Raw genomic sequence first — 19,327 nt, forward strand, 5'->3', positions numbered from 1 at the left:
GGCACTTTATGGACCTAAACCTGGATTTCCTGACACAAAAATAACCAAATAAATCAACCTACCAACCAATTCGATCGAAACCTACCGAAACGGAAATGTGTCTTCGCAAAACTGAACCAAATAAAAGTGTTCATCCAGCCAACACCGTCATTACCACTTGCAGAATCCCAGAATCTCCTGCCCGCTGTGCTAGAGACTGCTAAACTGCTAACCGGCCCCTTCACGGCTAAACCGCCAACACCGGATCACTGGCTTTGGAAATCGCTTTCTTGCCCCCCTCTACATACTCTGTGTTCTTATCGGCGTGCGTGTTCAGCCCGCGTTCTGACCCGGTCCTCTCTCCTTGTGTGTGAAGGCGATGGGAAAGAGGGGGCGGGGCAACACAAGGGGCGGAGCGACACCAGGCGGGGGGGGCGTGTGCGGTAAATAAGTAGGAAGTAGACCACGCTTTTGCAAACGGATCCGGAGATCATACCTGTCCTGTCAATCAAACGATGCTGATTAGAGGGGTGTGGCAGGGGGCGGGGTTTCACTTTGATTCGTGGGAGGAGTTTTGTGTGCGCCGTTCACTCGTTAGTGATGTGTTGGACAGCCGGTGGACGTAGATTTACTTATTCTGTGTGTGTGCATGTGTGTGATCATGTGTCCACAGGCAGGGAAATGTGTAAATTGTATTTCCTGTTAGTGCCAGAGGAAGTCCGAGACATCAGCATGTGTGTTGGGAAGGGGGTTTACGCTCATAACGGAGAGGAAGATACACTCTCGGTCTGTCTTCAAATGTTTACAATTCACGATAGATGTCTTTCCCCTACGGATTCTGAAACGATAAGAAGCTCAAAGCTATTTTCCTAGTCTCATCTGCAATTTTTTGGGCAGTTATTATGAAGCGCCGACCATAATATTCGGACAGTTTCCCTGTAAAAGCCTTGAGTACGTATTCAGTGTGTGTATGTGTGTGTGATTTCGGCTTCTGTCCATCCTCCCATGTTTTCTGTATGTGACCGACCAGCTTGCGTCTGGTAAGCTAATGTTGCTTCACTACTGTATGTAAAGCCCAGATATACTGGTGTGAATCTATTACAAGATCATTTGTATGATCTGCATTTACTTTTTATTTTTGAAAAATCTGTGAGAAACCTCACAAGAAATCTATTTAACCTTCAGGATGCCTCTGTCTACTGTATAAACAGCAAGCACTGTTAGAAAATAATGTTGCTGAAATTGTAAAAATAACAGTCAAAACAAATTAAAAAAAAAAAAAAAAAAAAAGAGAGAGAGAAAGGAGTAAAATGAAAAAGGTAGAAAAAAATAACCGCAAGAAAATATTTGAGAATCTATTACTTTTTGTGTTGGATAGAAATAGAGCATTTCTGAGTTTTTTTTCTGCTTTGTGCCTGTAAATGAGGGCATACAAACACCATCCATCAAAACAATGGATAACAATTTTGCCTCGCCGTGTAAAACAAATCAAACAAATAATAAAAACAGAGTCAGGTAGCGTAGTACTATCTCGTGCAGCGTGGGCTGAGGAAAGTGACTCGGCACTCTCGAAACCCATCCTTTTCTTATTTTTGTCTGTTATTTTCTATGTTTTTCTTTTTTCTTTTTCCAGGGACATGAACGGATGCCTGTTTTTAGGAGGTACAAACTAAGTGTCTGATGATTTTGATGTGCAATCTGTGGGACGAGTAATAATGATGATGATCATACATATAATTAAAACAAGATGAAATAATCAGACGTTGCATTCTTTTATTGAGAAGTTCACTGCAAACACAAAAAAGGTGTAAAAAAAACAAAAACAAGAACAGTCACTTGAGCATGAACAAGAGACAAAATTATTTCATGTAATTAATTAAATTTTATTTTCTGCATCACATTTAGCTTATCAGTCTTTGTTTTGAGTTCTCCTTCACAGATTGTTCTTTAGAAGCAAATATGTCCATATAAATAAGTATATTCACAGAAATGTAGAAGGGCAAATGGCCCAACTAAACACAAGTTTGTCATGGCACGATGATTTTACATTAATTGTGAGATTGCCATGGAAAAGCAAAATACAAGGATGGAAAAATTACATTCTCAAGGCTCAGAGAAAATTAACCCCTGTACATTAATACTAATGCTAAATTAGAAATTACTTCATATCCACACAAGGATCTTAAAATCACACGCACTTTTCACAAAAAAAGTATGTGCAGATTTTGCAAACATTCTAGCCTCTAACATTCTATCATTTTTAAAATGTTAAACTTAATTCTCCTGGCTTCTAGTGGTCAAGAAGCTCAGTGCACAGTATCTGTGTTGGTTTGCGTTAATTACAACACCTTTCCAGGATTCATGAGGTTTTGGGGTCCAGAGTGGCCTTGAGGCCCTGCATGACCTCTATGGCCAAAGGACCGACCTCTTCTCTGAGCAGGGCCCTCTTTCCTAGACCGATCCCATGTTCACCGGTACAAGTTCCGTTCATAGCCAGTGCCCTCCTGCATGGGAAAAGATGACAAGAGAATGAATTCTACTATAATTACTACAGGTAATAAATACGTTGGCCCTTCTTTATCAAATTAGATGCTTAGAATCACTAGATCTGGCATTGTTGCCCCAAAAGACCTCAGAGTGGCTGGCATACTAGAAGAACGTGTTTAGCAGCCTGCAACCACCAAAAGACCAACGTTTCCTCAGGAAGCAGAATCTGTGCAGCTGAGCTGTCTGTCCAGTCCAATTCATATTCCCAGGTGTTTCCACCTCCACATTATCCAACTGAATGATGAAGGCTAGTCTTGGGGGCTCCCGTGCGCAGCAGAAATCCAACTCCTACTCATCTTGTTCATGCAGGTTCGACATGACAAGGTACACCTTGTATACTCTAACTGCAATTTTTGCTCCAATAGGACAAGTCTGAATTATTTTTGCAGAGTGAAATTACGGACTAAATGATGTTGATTGAGCTTTGTTACGACTAGAATATGCAATGCGATGAGATGGGACATGCAATTTTTGCCTAGATTTGAAGTCCGGAGGAAGTGATGCTAGTTGCCAAAAGTCAGAGCCAGTCTGCAGACGCTGGCCAGTTGTGAGTTGACAGATTTAGAAATTACATATAGTTTATAATACGCGTTGGGGAAAGTTACTTTTAAAGTTTCCATCCCAAAATGGAAATGTTGTCATTAATCACCATGTCGTTCCAAACCCCGTAAAAGCTTCATTCATCTGCAGAACACAATTTTAGATAATTTGGATGAAAATACCACTTTTAAGGCCCAGAAAAGTATTAAAAGACACCGTCTGAATGCTTCATCTGCCATCAGTAGTTCAACCGTAACATCATGAAGTTGAACCACTTTCTGTGGTGAATTATGTTGTTCTGACGATGTCTTTCATACTTTTCTGGACCTTGACAGTGTTCACTGCTTGGCAGTCAATGGGACAGTCACAAGTGTCCCGTATTTCATTTAAAATATCTTAAATTCTGTTCTGAGGACGAACAAAGATCTGATGAAATAACTAGCATTAATTACAATGCGTTTCCCCCTAATGCTGTTTATGAGTGAGTTTTTAGCTTGAGACAATTCCATCCGGTCTGTGGAAATCAAACGTGATTAATCCTTTGCTGAGATTTGAAAAGACATTGTTTTTCATTTAGATTTTTTGTGTTCTGAATGATTTTAAAGTCCTCAGTCATTTAGTGTACGATTCCCAGTTTGCAGCCTCTACTTGAGCCCAGCACTTCCCTTTAACAGGCAGAATAGTATTTCCATTTACATTTTACCATTTAGCAGATACTTTTATCCATATGACTAACAAATGAGGAGAACAAAGTTGAACTGATTAAACGGATTCTAATTTGGCCTGGTCAAGTTCCTCTATACTTCCAGGTAGTGAGCCTAAAATCAATTTCGTCACATTGTTTTCACAAGTTCAACTCAACATCATTTCTTCTCCTTTCGGAGTATTCACTTCAGTCAATACAGTTTTTGCCAACTTTTTGCTTAAAAAGTTACATCATGTCTGCCATTCACTAAAAGGGCGAGTCCAACTTCATTTGCTCTTATCAGGAAGAACTCCTGAGTATCAAGTCAGCCAGGTTTTGTTGAAGCAAATGAGATTGCAGCGTTTGTCTTCTCTTTGGCTGCTGGTCAGAGCCGATCACTCGTCCATTGTATCCGACAGAGGCTGCACTTTACCCCTAATGACTGAAGGCAGGTAGGACCTTTATTATTTGTGCTTGCTTCCAAAGCCAGACACTAGACCCTCTATGTCTGTCATTGTCAATAAACGCTCTCCAAATGGCAGCAGACACTTTGAGAAATAATCCTGGTATTGATTGCTACACAAAACAAAACTGACAATGTACACAAAGGCTGCAGCCAGTACCTCTCAGCCATCTCAGAAGATCATTGTAAGGCAGCAGAACTGCTGAAAGGAATTAAATAGAAGTACCTGGCTAGTCTCTCAGTGAAGGAGTGAACCCTTTGCACCTCGTCTGCGTCATTAGGATCCAGTACAATTAAACAATGGAAGTTTCCATCACCCACATGACCTGCAATAGGACCTACAGTAGAAAAAATGTAAACTTATAATACAAGCGGTTAAAAACGTTCTCAACGCTAAGTGACAAAATCAAACTTAGTCAACTACCGGTGATATTGTTTCTGATTAGATCTTCTTTTGTTTCCACTATAATCTGAGGCAGTCGTGAGATTGGCACACAGACGTCTGTAGAATATGCCTGTAAAAAAACAGGTACATTTTTGTAAAGTATTGAGTTCTGAATATGTTCTGCTTTACTAATTTAACATTCATAAAAAGCTTTTGGTAGGCTTGTAACTGCTGCTGCGTGGTGCTTTTATAGCATTGCTCTGTTTGCTTGAGCGTTCTAGTTTGGGGCGGGGCTATTCGTTTGGCTGACCAATGGCAGAATGTTTGGGCAACCTGTTGATTTTTAAGCATATAAGTCATTAAGATTTACTATAAGACAAATGGTTCGGTTAGAAGATGGATTCGTGGAGTACTCGCTCACGATATAAATTTAGCAATTTTTGAACACAGAAAAAGTATAGCGCTGCTTTAAGTCGATTAGCACTGTGTTGCTACTCAAGAGGTCCTTCACACTTACGTATGCCTAGTTATTCATTTTGATCATTTTGAGCTTCTAGTACGATACCCAGGCATTTCCAATCTGGTAACACTGATGACAGTGTTTGGGGAAGCTCTTTGAGAACAGTCCTTCTTTTTACACTGCGCTATGCGCGACAGCACAAAAGCATAATTATAATTGCATTAAGATAATAAAATGTTTGTAAAGTGTATATTACAAGATGTTACAAAAAGATAAACTTCACTTCTGAGTCAGTATCGTGCTGCAGCAAATGTTCCCACCTTACATCCAGGCCTCAGGGCCAGGGCGGCATACCATGCATCATGACGGGCTTTCCATATCCGGCCACGGGACTCCTCATCTTCTGCCCAGGCGAAGTCTGAGCCTCCGTTATCCCGCGTGATCTCCTCTGAACACACAATGCATCATGCTTTCCAGATGACACGTTCTTTCACATCTATTGTTGTGCTTTTGTAAAAAAAATCAAAACTGTTTCTGTAGAAATTTGTTGTTTGGGTGTACGTTTTATCCACTTTTATACCAGTGATGGTCACTTGCTCCTCCATGCTTTTAGAGCTCCCGTGGAACTCCAGGAAGAGGGTGGGAGTGACCGCATAGGACAGGTTGTTGAAGCGATTGCATGCGTTTATCATCACGTCGTCCAAGAACTCTGCAAATGGAACGTATCAACAACGATTAAGTCTTGTGAAGCCTTTGTGTGTAGAAAGCCGAGGCTTAAAAATCGATGCCTCAGTGCAGCCTCGATTTAAAAATCTAAGAGAGCGGTCATGCCTGATTACTCATAAATTGGATGGAGCTACTGGTGGAATATTTTTCCCCTGAGTGGACTGCAAAAGAAGAAACACATTGTGGTTCTGAGAACCAAGCAATTCATTAAACCCTTGATTGCGTTCGGCGTTGACTATGAATAAAGGACGCCGTTTCCGTCTGAATTAATGTTTATGTTATTGCAGGAGGCTTCAGTGAATAGATTAGAATGAAATGAATAGAGTTCTGCACTAAATCGCACAGCTAGGCATGCATGCATGTCTCGAGGGCCACAGTCTGTGACTTTACAAGTTCACAACACGGGAGACCAAGTGTTCTTTTGTTACGTTAATGCCAATAAAGGCAGCAAACTAAGCACATTGTGACCATGTGCTTCAAACAGTGCTCACCGATACGGGCAATGGGAACTCCAGCTTGCAGGATCTGAACGGTGCTGTCCACTGCTGATTGGACGGATGGAAAGGAGCAGACAGCCGACACCATACTTTCGGGAATACCGAACAACCGAAGCGTGGCTTTGGTAATAATACCCAAAGTTCCCTCCGAGCCCACAAAAAGGTTTGTTAGGTTGTAACCAGCAGATGTCTTTCTGAAAGGGTTTGCACCAAAAGGGGAAAAATCAAATGTAGACAACAAATGATTTAGTTTTAAATGTGGTTTGATTGTAATATTGCAGTCATACCTTGGACGACGGCCCTTCCCTGCTGTGTGGAGGACCATCCCATCTGCTAGAACCACCTCCAGGTTCAGGACGTTCTCACGCATCGTGCCATAGCGGACCGCATTGGTGCCTGATGCACTAGTTGCAGCCATGCCACAGAGCGATGCATCGGCACCTGGGTCTGTAGAAATACATATCTTAACCAATATATAGCAGATATGGTCAAATGAAACATTTAATTAGGCTTGAATTATTCAACATAGTCAAACATCCAATCAGTGTTATTTTAGTATCTTACTTTTTTTTGTATTTTGAATTAGATTTTATTTTTTATTTAATAAAATCTATTTTTACTTAACATTTTTGTCATTTTGTCGACTTTGTGTAATTATTATTATTATTTTTTTTTTAATATGGCTGTACAGTTATATTAATTGTTATTCATTAGTTTTAGGCATTTTGGTACTTAAAGTACTGAACTAGTCTAAATAGTCTGAATATAAACACTTATTATAGGTGTACCGTAGTGATTCAGGACAAGCCAAAAACATTGTTTGGTATATGGATTCATGATGTGCTCCTTTATTATATACATTCTGTACATTTACAGACTGCAACTAGTCTACATTGCACTCATAATAAACAAGAATTTGACTGACCAACCGGAAACCAGAGGCCAGTGTCACGCAGGTATGAGTTGAGGCCTTTGCGTGTCACACCTGGCTCCACCGTCACATCAAAATCCTCTTGGTGAAGATCAAGAACCTGCTCCATCTTTCTCAAACTGAAACACACTCCACCCTAAGAAACACACAGTACGCCAGAGGTGTAAAGAGTTCCTGAAAACCATGCTTCAGTAAAAGTACAGATGCCTGTAGATGGCGATCTTTTATAGCAGGATTAATTGCTGCAGAAAAGCTAGATACCATGCAAATGTGGTCAGAAATATTTATTTTTCCTCTATTGAAGATTAGGCCTGAAATCTGACACTGTCAAATTCTTGTAACTATTCTTTTGGACTGGACAAACCTTCAGAGCACCAACACCTCCCTCCAGGCCTGTCCCTGTACCAAACGGGATCATGGGTAGTTGGTGTTGGTGACAGATTTTGGCAAGGGCGCTGACCTCCTCAACAGATCGAGGAAACACCACCACATCCGGTGGTCGGCATCTGACACAGCAAGACAAAATAAAATGCAAATCAGTATTAAATGCAATGTAGAAATGTGATGTACCGCATTTGTATTGCAATGTATTAATTTATTTTTATGGAAATGCATTTTGAGTTGTGTAATACTGAGGATCGATTGATTGTGCCTGAATATCATTGATGTGGATGATTATTTTTGTCTGGGAGAAAAGAGAAGCGGTGGAAAAAAAATTCTTCGTGAATGCACCCACTAGAATGGACCCCCGTCGATTTAATATTTTACCCACTGCTAATGATTGACCCTGCGGTTGGTTTATTTGTAACTGTGGGCGGAGCTACCTCTGCCCTGTCTGCATATGATTAACTCAAGCATGGCAGTGAAGTCTCTCACCTGTGCACAGACTCATCCCTGCCGTGTTGTTCTCTGACAGCTGAGCCCACAGACACCCCTTCTTCTCCGCTAACAGAGAGAAACGCTGGAATGACCCGCTCGACGGCTCCAGCCTACAATAAACAATGCGACAAATACTAAGAATGTTTACCTGCATGACTCTCTGGAGACACGTGAGTTAATCGTTATTTTTTTATTTTTATTTTATATTTTTATTTATTTACAAATGTGGCTTTCTATATATATGTGCATATGCATGTGATTATTTTTTTCTACTTATTTTAAAAATTGCTATTGTTTTAATTTTAATTAAAAGATAATTTGGATTTTTATGTCTTGTACCCTATCCGCGTGAACAGACTGTAGCCCTTGGTGACCACGTCTTTATTCTATTTCTAAGAGTTATGTAACAATGAACAGGAATGATCCCAGACTTACTTGAGCTGAATATGTCCTGCGCCTCCCGCAAATAAACTGGAGCCGTGGAGACGTGAAGCGTAGGGCTTGCCCGAACAAGGTCATTTTCTACTCCTTACAAAATCCGTTATGAAATAACCGAGCTTTTATACATACCGTTGGTTGTTAAGTTTCTATTTAATTTTCTTCCGGATCAGTATAACGGCGTCACGCTTGGTCTGAACCCCAAGCCCCGCCCCTAGATCAGGAATTCTACTCTGGCCAACTCTAGCTTATAAATATTAATTACCTAACATGACGTGCGCACAGCAGGGTCATCTGATTTGCCGAAACACTGAATATTTATGAATTTTAATTAGCTTGACTTTGCGCTTCAGGAAAATTAGTCTAACGAAATTCATTTTCATGCCTGTTAGAGAATACGTTTATTTTTCTAGTCTCAGTAATGTTCTATCACGTTTTCAGACACGATAAAGTACTATACATATGACGGTGTTGAGTGTTGGTAATGTCGTTTAAAAGTTATTAGAGAAGCCACAAGGTGGCAGTACTAGTACATCACACAGCTAGTCTGTTTTCAGTAGACATGCATCATGTACTCATTATGTCCAAAAATGACTTAATCATGTGTAATATAGATACACATTTCTTACATATTATTATTATTATTATTATTATTATTATTATTATTACATAATACTTATTGTAAAATTATTTAATTAATAAAATCTTCTGCTTTTGTCTTCCAATATAAAAACTAATAGGCCTACTCTGATACACCAATTTCATAAACTTCTCAAAATTAAAAACAAGACTTAAGAGGACTATAATTAGTTTTTAAATTAGACTCAATTTTTAAATTCGTCAAGTCCACCCCCCCTTTGCTTGTGCAATAAAATAAACAAAAATAGGCCACGCGGGATGTTGTCATTGTTCGAACCTGCATTTTGAAAGGTTATATAAATCCTTAATCATATCCGCATGATGAAATTGTGCAAGAGCAACCGTATATTTCAATTCTGAAATGCCCCCAGGTACTTTGAGGTTGAGCCAAATCAGTTGATTTGACCTTTATTAATTTGTCAGCGTACTTTTGATTTTACATATTAATGCACCCTCATGTGGAAGTCTAGATGAAGATCCGGTGGGCTTTGCAACCTGCGTAGATCGAGCTGACAAGTTACGCCATCGGTTCCCATAGTAACCAGTGTGTTCACCGCCATGTACGAACGTCATTTGTTCCCCATGGGGAGAGTCTGTCTTTCTCTCCTCTTAATAGTTGCATTGTGCCCGTGTTGACTAACACAGATGAAAGCGTACGCTCATTGCAAAGAACTTCCAACTTGATCACCGTCAAACCTGTTTCTAATAAACCCCCCATGGATGCGGTTTGACCAGAGCTTGGTCTTGACGTGGTAAATATGAAGAGACGAACAATGCGATTATTTTTAGTTCCCAAAACTTGAGTTGAGGGAAGAGCTTGTGTTGTTCGTCACTGGCATCTCATTTTTTTTGATTGTTTGAAGGTTGCACTTGGTGTTTTGGTGGCGTCACGGTCTCCTTGACTCCAGTGTTTTGAAGATGCAAGTCAGTCAGCTCCGGCGTAGAGAGGAAGTGAGTGAACGGAATCTTGATCAATTGCTCCAGTCTTCTGGAATCTTAAGAATGTCCTCTGTTCTGGCTTGTGTGTTTGCCGCTATTAACCTTCATGGCATATTGAGACCGATTCTACGTCTGGAGTCCCAGACACAGTAGTGATGTAAAATTAATAATAGTAATTCCCAAAAGAACCTCTTCTTTCCCCTTTTAATATACTACTCTGATCTCATAAGAACTCATTCAGCTGCTGTTATTGTAGCTTTAAACTCTGTTGGCATGTACTTCTGAGACGGGGCAAACATAATGACATAATATTTTGCAAAGCTCCATAAAGCTGCACTATAAGAATTCTACTGCTTTTGGAGAATAAGATTGCAAAAGTGCCAATTGATGGGTTAACTGTAAGTTACCTTACCAAATACATATATAAGTTGTTGTTTTTTTAATGTATGTAAAAGTGAAAATTGTAAAGTTCTTTATTTATATAGCTACATCATGTGGCTTTGTTTAATTGAATGTTTTTGTATGCTCATTAAAGTTATATCTATAAGTTAAAAACAGTGAAATGTCATAAACATTTTAAAACGACTGTTTTCTATTATAATACATTTTGGTTTCTGTGACTTTTCAGCATCATTACATCATTACTCTTTCAGAGAAATCGTTCTATTATATGCTGATTTAGTGCTCAGTAAGCATTTATTATTATTACCACTGCCGCAAATGCTCGTGATGCTAATAATTGACCCTTTTTTTGTGAAAACGATCATAAATATTAGTGATGGATTCACTGATTATTAGAAACAACGTCTTCTTTTAAACTTGGCAGGAAGTGAGGCAGCAGAGGTCGGGTTCGAGGAAGGCCCTCTGCTCGGTGTGTGTGCACATTTTATAGTTTGGCAAACTTTGAGCAGCTTCATTCTTCAGTTGCTCTCTCAATATGTCTGCATCCCGCGCGCTCATTACAGACGCTCCACGAATGTTCAGACTGCAAAAGTGAGTCAGCTTATTTGCGTATACATTCTGACATTAAAGTGATCCAGACCGCGCGTAAACGAGCGGAATGTCAGTCCAGTGCTTTTTTTTTTCTTTCCCGTTCGGTCCCTTCGCCTAATTATAGCCAGTTGCATAATAGTGTTCTTGAGACTTCAGAAACATTTCATGTGGCCCAGCCTCAACTCTCTCTCCCTCGCTCACTCAAGCTTGGAATGCATTGACGTCAGAGGAGGGAGAGCGCTCGAGCGCTAGAGCACTGCGGAGCGACGCGCGCGCCACTACATGCCTCGTCCTGGTCGGACAGCGGGCATCATTTATTGATAAAAACAACAGTGAGCGGACGTTGGAAGACGTTAGGGAGCGATTTTTTTTGTGTGTAGCCTCTAGAAAAAAATCCGCGAGGGAAGCTAAGAGTATTTCCAGCGGATGCTCTTTTACATGTAGACGCCTGAAACGCTGCGTACCACTTTATATGGTAAGTTATTATAGAATACAAATGCGTTTGGCGTATTTAACTATTTGTAGAATTGAGCGCTGGAGTCGTCCTTGCTGAATTGTGTGTAAAATGTAAAATGCTGTGTTTAATACGATTGAGTTTCGTTTGGGATTATTGAAAGCGTGCCAGAGTGTAATAGTTTGATTGTTATTGTTTGTGTTATGGTCAATAATGGCGTTTTTTGATGGTTTTATGTATGCAGGTATTGTTTGAAATGTGTCATTTTATATAGTTGGTAGGTTATTTTTGCTGTTGGAGAGACTGAATGATAAAGGTGAATTAGAAGATGTGGCTGGCAGACAAACATTGGGTCAGAGGCATTGCATTGTGCTGGCCTGCATTTCGGTTCTCTCTCTCTCTCCTTGACACGCACTCAGTATGGAAGTCACCCTATCCCCCGCTCTATGTAGTCCTAGCCCTGGAGACATCCAGGGGTATCTGACAGCATGGCACACAGCAGGTAAGAGAAAGAAAACAAGACAAAGAGACAGAGTCAAGAATAGAGAACCAGAAAGGATTGCATTGGGGGTTTTAAAACATTATTTAGTATGTCTGTTTTTGTTTAACAAGTTGACTGCATGCAGCAAAACTGCAAATCCTGTGGTGATATGAATGTGCAAAGATTTCAATGTCAATAAAAAATATCAAAATAGAAATATTCACTTACTAAAGAGCATTTCACAGCTTATTAAATATTTATTGTATATTTTCAATTCATTATATTTTATGCACTGAAATACATAAATTCTATATATTTTATATATATATATATATATATATATATATATATATATATATATATATATATATATATATATATATATATATATATATATATATATATATTATATATATATATATATATATATATATATATATATATATATATGAATATAATAATAATAATAATAATAACAAATTATATATTGCATATATTTGTATTTCTTGAAATATTATATTACTATTATATAATACTATATTATGTATTTTCATATTTTAATGAGCTAAAAATTGTTGAAAGTGTGGGAATCCTGTGACAATGAAAACCGATAAATAAGAAACGTACATTAAGGAGCCAAGTTGTTATTGTTGAACTGAGAGGTTTTGTGAAATTTAAAATGGAATACTAGGTGAAATTCTTAGTAATATGATCCAATGGATGCTGTTTAAAGCCATTAGACTGTTATCTATATGGTCTTCCATGCATCACTTGAGAGTGTGTGTGTGTACGTGTGTGTATATGTGATCTATAATATTAATATGCAGCCAAACTCGTAGACTCAGCAGTGTGTTTGTTTGTTTGTTTGTTTGTTTGTGTGCACATGCAAGTGTGTGAGCATATGTGCAAGAAGAATGTGTGTGCGCGTGTTGGCAATCAACCAAGTTTGTGGGTTTCATAGAGTGATGGTTTTGTGCCTCAGATTAAAAAGGAGAAGACATGTGTGTATCACAGTGTCCTAAGACACATCATCTCTATCACAAGGCATGCCTGAGGGAATTATGACAAGAGGGGAGCGCAGGTCACCTAGATCAAGTTTCACCTACATTCTAGAGACCAAATTTCTACCAATTGGCTGTGATTTGTCACGCAACACAGCAGATTTGTGTTTACAGATAAACTGCGTGACACTGGAAACTTATGGGGGTTAAGTTTAAGGGGTTAGTTAGAAGAAAAGTAATAAAAAGAGCGTATGTGTCACCAAATAGGCCTCAATGTCCTTTGCTTATATAGACGGCTGTCTTCTTAAAAAAAAAAAAAAAAAAAAAAAAAAAAAAAAGCATATTTTTATAAATAATTTTTGATGGTGGTAAACATGAAGAAAAATTTTTTTTTTTTAGATAACATTTTAGCTTTAGCGACTAATTCATAAAAAGTTGTCTTATGCACAAGAAGTAAGCTCAGTGATCAAACGTGTCCATTTAGTCATGTGTTCATAGAGAAGCAGACCACTGGAATATATTTTTTTTTGTGTGTGTGTGAATTGCCCTTGAGTATATTTAAAATAAAATTTTTTCACATTGTACTCAGTCTTCGAACAGATTGCAATGCACTCTGGGGTTGATTACCTTTGAATTTGGACTAAATTTGGTAACTTGTGCTGCATTCATGACATTTTGTAAATAACGTTTCCGAGAAGACAGCATGTGGTGTTCTACTTGGTACTGTTCACGCCATCAGACTCAGAATTATGTGTAATGCCATCAAAGCCCAAACACAGAGTCTGTCAGTTGATACATGCTGTAGCTATCAGAGAACTCCCAGTTTGTTGGAATCTTGCAATTACTTTTTTAGAACTGTCAGGAGTGTGCCCTTAAAATTCTCCCTCAGGAGGTGGCTTACTAGGTTTTGAAACACTGGATCTAATTCTTCAATAATTGCGTGGATTATTTCGTATTTGTACTCGCAGGAGAATTTCTCATAAAATTCAGCCCAATTTACAACACCTTCATACGCATGTGATTTTGTTCTTCATTTTGTTACTCTAAATGAGAATAACAATTTAATCAATCATTTGCATAAAACTCACCCGAACCATTTCAATTTAAGAGCTTTTCTAAAGAACCTTTCGTTTGTTTACTTTCGTTAGTGACTATCAGTAAACGTTGGTAGGCTGATTGTTCGTAAAAACGTTGGTACGCTGATTGTTCGAGAAAATGTTGGTACGCAGATTGTTTGTGAAAACATTGGTACGCTGATTGTTCGAGAAAACGTTGGTACGCTGATTGTTCGAGAAAACGTTGGTACGCTGATTGTTCGAGAAAACGTTGGTACGCTGATTGTTCGAGAAAACGTTGATGCGCAGATTGTTCGTAAAAACGTTGGTATGCTGATTGTTCGAGAAAACGTTGGTACGCTGATTGTTCGTAAAAACGTTGATGCGCAGATTGTTCGTAAAAACGTTGATGCGCAGATTGTTCGTAAAAACGTTGGTACGCAGATTGTTTGTAAAAACGTTGGTACGCTGATTGTTCGAGAAAACGTTGGTGCGCAGATTGTTCGTAAAAACGTTGGTACGCAGATTGTTCGTAAAAACGTTGGTATGCAGATTGTTCGTAAAAACGTTGGTACGCTGATTGTTCGTAAAAAACGTTGGTACGCTGATTGTTCGTAAAAAACGTTGGTACGCAGATTATTTGAGAAAACGTTGGCACGCAGATTGTTCGAGAAAACGTTGGCACGCAGATTGTTCGTGAAAACGTTGGCACGCAGATTGTTTGTAAAAAAGGTTGGTACGCAGATTGTTCGTGAAAATGTTGGTACGCAGATTTTAAACCTAATGTTTAAATATCTGCATGTCGTTGCTTGTATATGAATTTTACTAATAGACTAGAGGTTTAAATGTTTTACCGTTTGTGCAAGTGTACACGTTAATGCTCTTTGAACAGCAGGCACGCAAGCTCCCACTGCGCCACGCTGACCTCATCACCATAAATGTTGCATGATGGGAACATGGGGCGATGAGATCATATCTAAAGGAAACCCCATTATATTCTCCCCAACTCTGCATCTCTTTCACATCTCTTCACTCTGCTCGTCCATCAGCCCTCCCTCCTCCAAAAGCGAGAGCGGGATGACTCATCCTTTCACACCTCTCCCCTGGTGCCTCCTGTCAGAACGCAAGCCTCCTGACAGCCCTGCGTACGGGCTTGTGTGTTTCGAATCGGCTTGCAAATGAGTCGGGGTCTGTTTTCGTGCCTTTGACGCTCATGCAGCGGGTGACAAAAGACCCCAGCATCTCAGGCAGCGGACATTTTCTCGCAGAAGCGCTGAGTCTGCTCGTTTTCCATCTCCTCGGCGCGCAGGTTCCTCAATCGCAGGAAGGCAAGGAAATGCCATGTCTGCGTATGTTAGCATGTATGCGTCTTGTGTAACTGTGAGAGTCGTCCTAAACTACGGATGCTGGGTGTCTGCCTGAACGCTATCAGAAGGAAGCACCATGTGTGCTCCCTGCTCCCTTTAGGAAATACTGCCATGGTTTGTAAATGATAGAGCTGAACGTGGAAAGGGTGGACAGCCCTATCCTTCCTCAATATGGAGGTCAACCGGTCTTTGTTACATCCTTGTACTCTGTTTTTGCTCTTTCATTTGTCTTCTGGCTCTGTTTTTCTTTCGGTCTCAACTGCTAAATAAATACATTTCACAAAAGGCGACAAAGCATCAAAGTTTAGCTCAGTAGTGTGTTAGAAGCAGGAAGCTCCGAATAAGGCACAGACTAAAACATGAATCATTCACCCAAATATTAAAATGCACTCATTTAAATCACCCTTGGAATTACAAACCTCCTTTTTTCTTTCGGGCAATGCAGAAGGATATGTTATGAGATGTTACGAAGAATGTTCACGCTGCTCTTTTCCATACAGTGACGATTCAAATTATGAGTGAGCTGTTTAAAAACACATTTATACATGTAGTTAAAAAAAAAATAGAATCTATATGTGGAGCGCAAATATTTGCATATGTGAGATATTTGAGAATAATAACATTTTCGTGTGTAATTGTGTACCGATCGACCGCAAACTCTGTCTGTCAGACAAAGGGCAGCTTATTATTAGCAACATTGATTTTAACAGACAAGAAAGGCACACTTTATTTTCATGTATGTGTGCTTGCACGCATCATTATTACAGTAGTTAATACACTATTTGTGTATTAATATAGCATTTATTAATAATTAGAATTTTAGTTTTATAAAATGTATAAACTTTTTTTTTTTTTTTTTTAATAAATTAAGTGATCATTGTTATTTGCTTTTTTTACTTATTTTCAGTTGGTTGCCAAGTCCAAATTTCACCTTATATTTGAAATGTTATTGTATTAGATTTTGTTTTATTTTTAGTTTACAATAACATGGGCATCATAGCATCAGTGCCCAGTTCAGCCTCTATTATCGGTCATTAACTATTCAGATCCTTTCATCAAACCACACACACACACACACACACACACACACACACACACATGCACTCACACCCCCTAATAATGATATCGCATTACAAGTATTGATCTACACCATTTGTGCTTTGCCTCTGTCACCCGACTCCTCCGTTAGGACCCAAAATGCACTCCACTTCTCTCACTCTCCTCTTTTCCACTCTCTTTGTGTTCAATCCATCAGAGCATATTTATCTGTAAGTTTTTGTGTTCTCTCAGTTATCTCTCTAAAAGATAAAAGATTTTATCATTTTATTTTATTTTTAGTCTGAGTGTGTGTGTGGTTTGTTTGGTTTTGGTTTTGTTTGTTTATTTTTTGTATTGTGTTTTCATTTTTTTGTACTTTGTTTTGTGTTTGTGTTGTTTGCTTGTTCATTCTGTGGTGTCTTTCTTTGGGGGGTTATTTTGTTTTTAACTTATGATGTTTAAAGTCCCTTAAATTCTCACATTTTATGTTTATCAACTGTTTGAATAAAATTGTTCTTTATCACAAATGTTTGCCAATTGCATGATATAATGAAATTACAGTTTGACTAATGCCATAGGTGACGTCAAAATTTAATGCCATGCAATTTCAGAATTGAATGGGTTTTGTCTTAGCATGCATTATGACATCACCTCCGGGTTCGGCTGAATTAGTAGTAGACAGCCATATTCATGCTTGGACATGCAAGTTATTGTCCCTCCCTGTACGTCTGATAATAGAGGAATTCTCTGTTAAGTAACAGGGTGGATTTGTTTGGAGTTCTTAATAGTATTAACTGCTGTTGCTAAGTAACCGTTGTACTACAAAGTGTGTGCTGTGTGGACATACTAATCATCATACTAATCAACACAATTGGTGTTTTTTGAAAGATTTTAAGATCAGTGTCTGGCATTCTTAAAGGCAAATCCCAACAGTACTTGTCTTCTCTTGAGCAAACACACGAGATCACTATTTAAACCTGTTAGACAGCTTACCTTGTTCTCATACACTCGCCTTCCTCTCTTCAATAATGCTGTGTATGTGAAAGTCAAGTGCAGTTCACCTCTATATGTAGCTCTGTCTGTTTCACCACAAAGAGCACTACATCCCCTCCACTTAAAGATTTCTAAAAGGGTTTTCCAGCCTGATGCCATACAGAAACCTTTTAACCACTCTATTAAGCCGTACCACACGCGTGAGAGTGCTGTTTTATAGTTGTAAGCACATTCCTATATAGTTGCTTTGGTGGTTGTTGGGGTATTCGTCATTACTTAGATACATGTCCTAATACATGAGGTAAAATGCCATTATATGTAACATTTTTATGTTTATATACAGCATGTTGTTTCTTTATTAATTTTGATTTGGGTTTTTTTTACCACAGGTGATGTCTCAGTAGAGCTCCAGTTTCCTTCAGCTCCCTCTGGTAAGAGAGCCCTGTCCTTCAACTGAACTTCCACTGCTTGATCCAAAATGGCTGCCACCAAAAGCGGTTATGAGGGCAAGATTGCCGGCTTATATGACCTAGACCGCACACTGGGCAAAGGCCATTTTGCCGTAGTCAAACTAGCCCGTCACGTGTTCACAGGACAACTAGTAGCAGTCAAAGTCATCGACAAGACAAAACTTGATGATATGGCAACCGGCCACTTGCTTCAAGAAGTCCGCTGCATGAAACTCGTCCAGCACCCCAACGTAGTGCGACTGTATGAGGTCATCGATACGCAGACCAAGTTGTACCTCATTCTAGAGTTGGGCGACGGCGGTGACATGTACGATTACATCTTGCGTCATGAAGGCGGGGTGGCCGAAGAAACTGCGAAAGTGCACTTTGCGCAGATCGTTCGAGCGATAGCCTACTGCCATCGTCTGCACGTTGTCCACAGGGATCTGAAGCCGGAGAATGTGGTGTTCTTCAGGCAGCAGGGGACAGTGAAGCTGACCGATTTCGGCTTCAGTAACCACTTTCAGCCCGGGACCATGTTGATGACCAGCTGTGGTTCGCTAGCATACTCCGCCCCAGAAATACTGCTAGGCGAAGAGTATGATGCTCCAGCAGTGGGTAAGTAACAAAACTTTTCTGGATATGGTTTATTCAGACTGTCAATCGGAATGCATTTAAAATCCCAGATAATCACAGTTGAGCCCAATTCACATTCAGAATCACCCACAAGATCGAAATATTCATAGATTTTAAGATTTCAAAGAATGAAAGATTGATATTTTTACTAATTAATAGATTTAAAGGGTTAGTTGACCCAAATATTACCCCATGATTTATTTACCCACAAGCCTAATATTCTAGTTTTACAGTATATGACTTTCTTCTTTTACACAAATACAGGCGGGATGTATATAAAAAAACATCTTTGCACTTCCAAGCCTAAACATGGCAGTGAGTGGTGGAGAATATTTTGAAACAAAATAAAGTGCATCTATCCATCATAAAAAAGGCTAAGCCGCATAAACATGCGCATGATAGTTAGTGGAAGCTAGAGAATACGGTGGGTAAAATTTTTAATGTGATTCTTTTTCTTTAAGAATGCCTTTATAAACCCCCTGGAGCACTTTTTATGATGGATGTATTCACTTGTTTGGGTTTCAAAATATTAACCCACTTTCATTAGACATTTTAGTATAACGACATGTAGATTGCTTGATGGCAAATAACATTTTTGGGTGAACGATCCCTTTAAGATTCTATTGATTTTAAGATTCATAGATTCAAAAGAGATTCTAAGGAAAATTCAGAATTCAAAGATTTATAGATTATAAAATAAAACCATTTATTTTCTATTCATATATATATTTAGTGTATTTATGTTTCTATTT

At 39.0% G+C, this 19,327-nt stretch overlaps 3 protein-coding genes across 4 annotated transcripts in view; 2 read left to right on the forward strand and 1 right to left on the reverse strand.

Annotated features, from left to right (window-relative positions):
- Positions 1-1,738, forward strand: part of znrf1 (zinc and ring finger 1) — a 28,085-nt gene extending 26,347 nt beyond the window's left edge. The window contains exon 5 of the mRNA XM_043228328.1: positions 1-1,738. The gene's annotated coding sequence lies outside the window, so the exon portion shown is untranslated.
- ldhd (lactate dehydrogenase D) lies at positions 1,739-8,737 on the reverse strand. Its single transcript, XM_043228327.1, is given in 11 exon segments — positions 1,739-2,347; positions 2,350-2,483; positions 4,441-4,552; positions 4,639-4,729; positions 5,380-5,507; positions 5,640-5,768; positions 6,277-6,729; positions 7,208-7,349; positions 7,578-7,719; positions 8,090-8,202; positions 8,528-8,737. Coding segments are annotated over 11 exon segments (1,557 nt in total). The 5' UTR covers positions 8,612-8,737; the 3' UTR covers positions 1,739-2,318.
- The window catches only part of snrkb (SNF related kinase b), a 25,027-nt gene continuing 13,830 nt past the window's right edge, over positions 8,131-19,327 (forward strand). The window contains exons 1-2 of one of the 2 annotated variants that reach the window (XM_043228322.1): positions 8,131-8,262; positions 17,880-18,557. In XM_043228322.1, coding sequence (XP_043084257.1) covers positions 17,969-18,557 — 589 coding nt within the window. In that variant the 5' untranslated portion in view covers positions 8,131-8,262; positions 17,880-17,968. Of the gene's footprint in view, positions 8,263-11,330; positions 11,577-17,879; positions 18,558-19,327 lie in introns of those variants that run through there. The other variant, XM_043228321.1, reaches the window with a different exon arrangement.

Source organism: Puntigrus tetrazona, chromosome 25 (genome assembly GCF_018831695.1).
Source record: "Puntigrus tetrazona isolate hp1 chromosome 25, ASM1883169v1, whole genome shotgun sequence".
In the NCBI taxonomy this organism is placed as follows: Eukaryota; Metazoa; Chordata; class Actinopteri; order Cypriniformes; family Cyprinidae; genus Puntigrus; species Puntigrus tetrazona.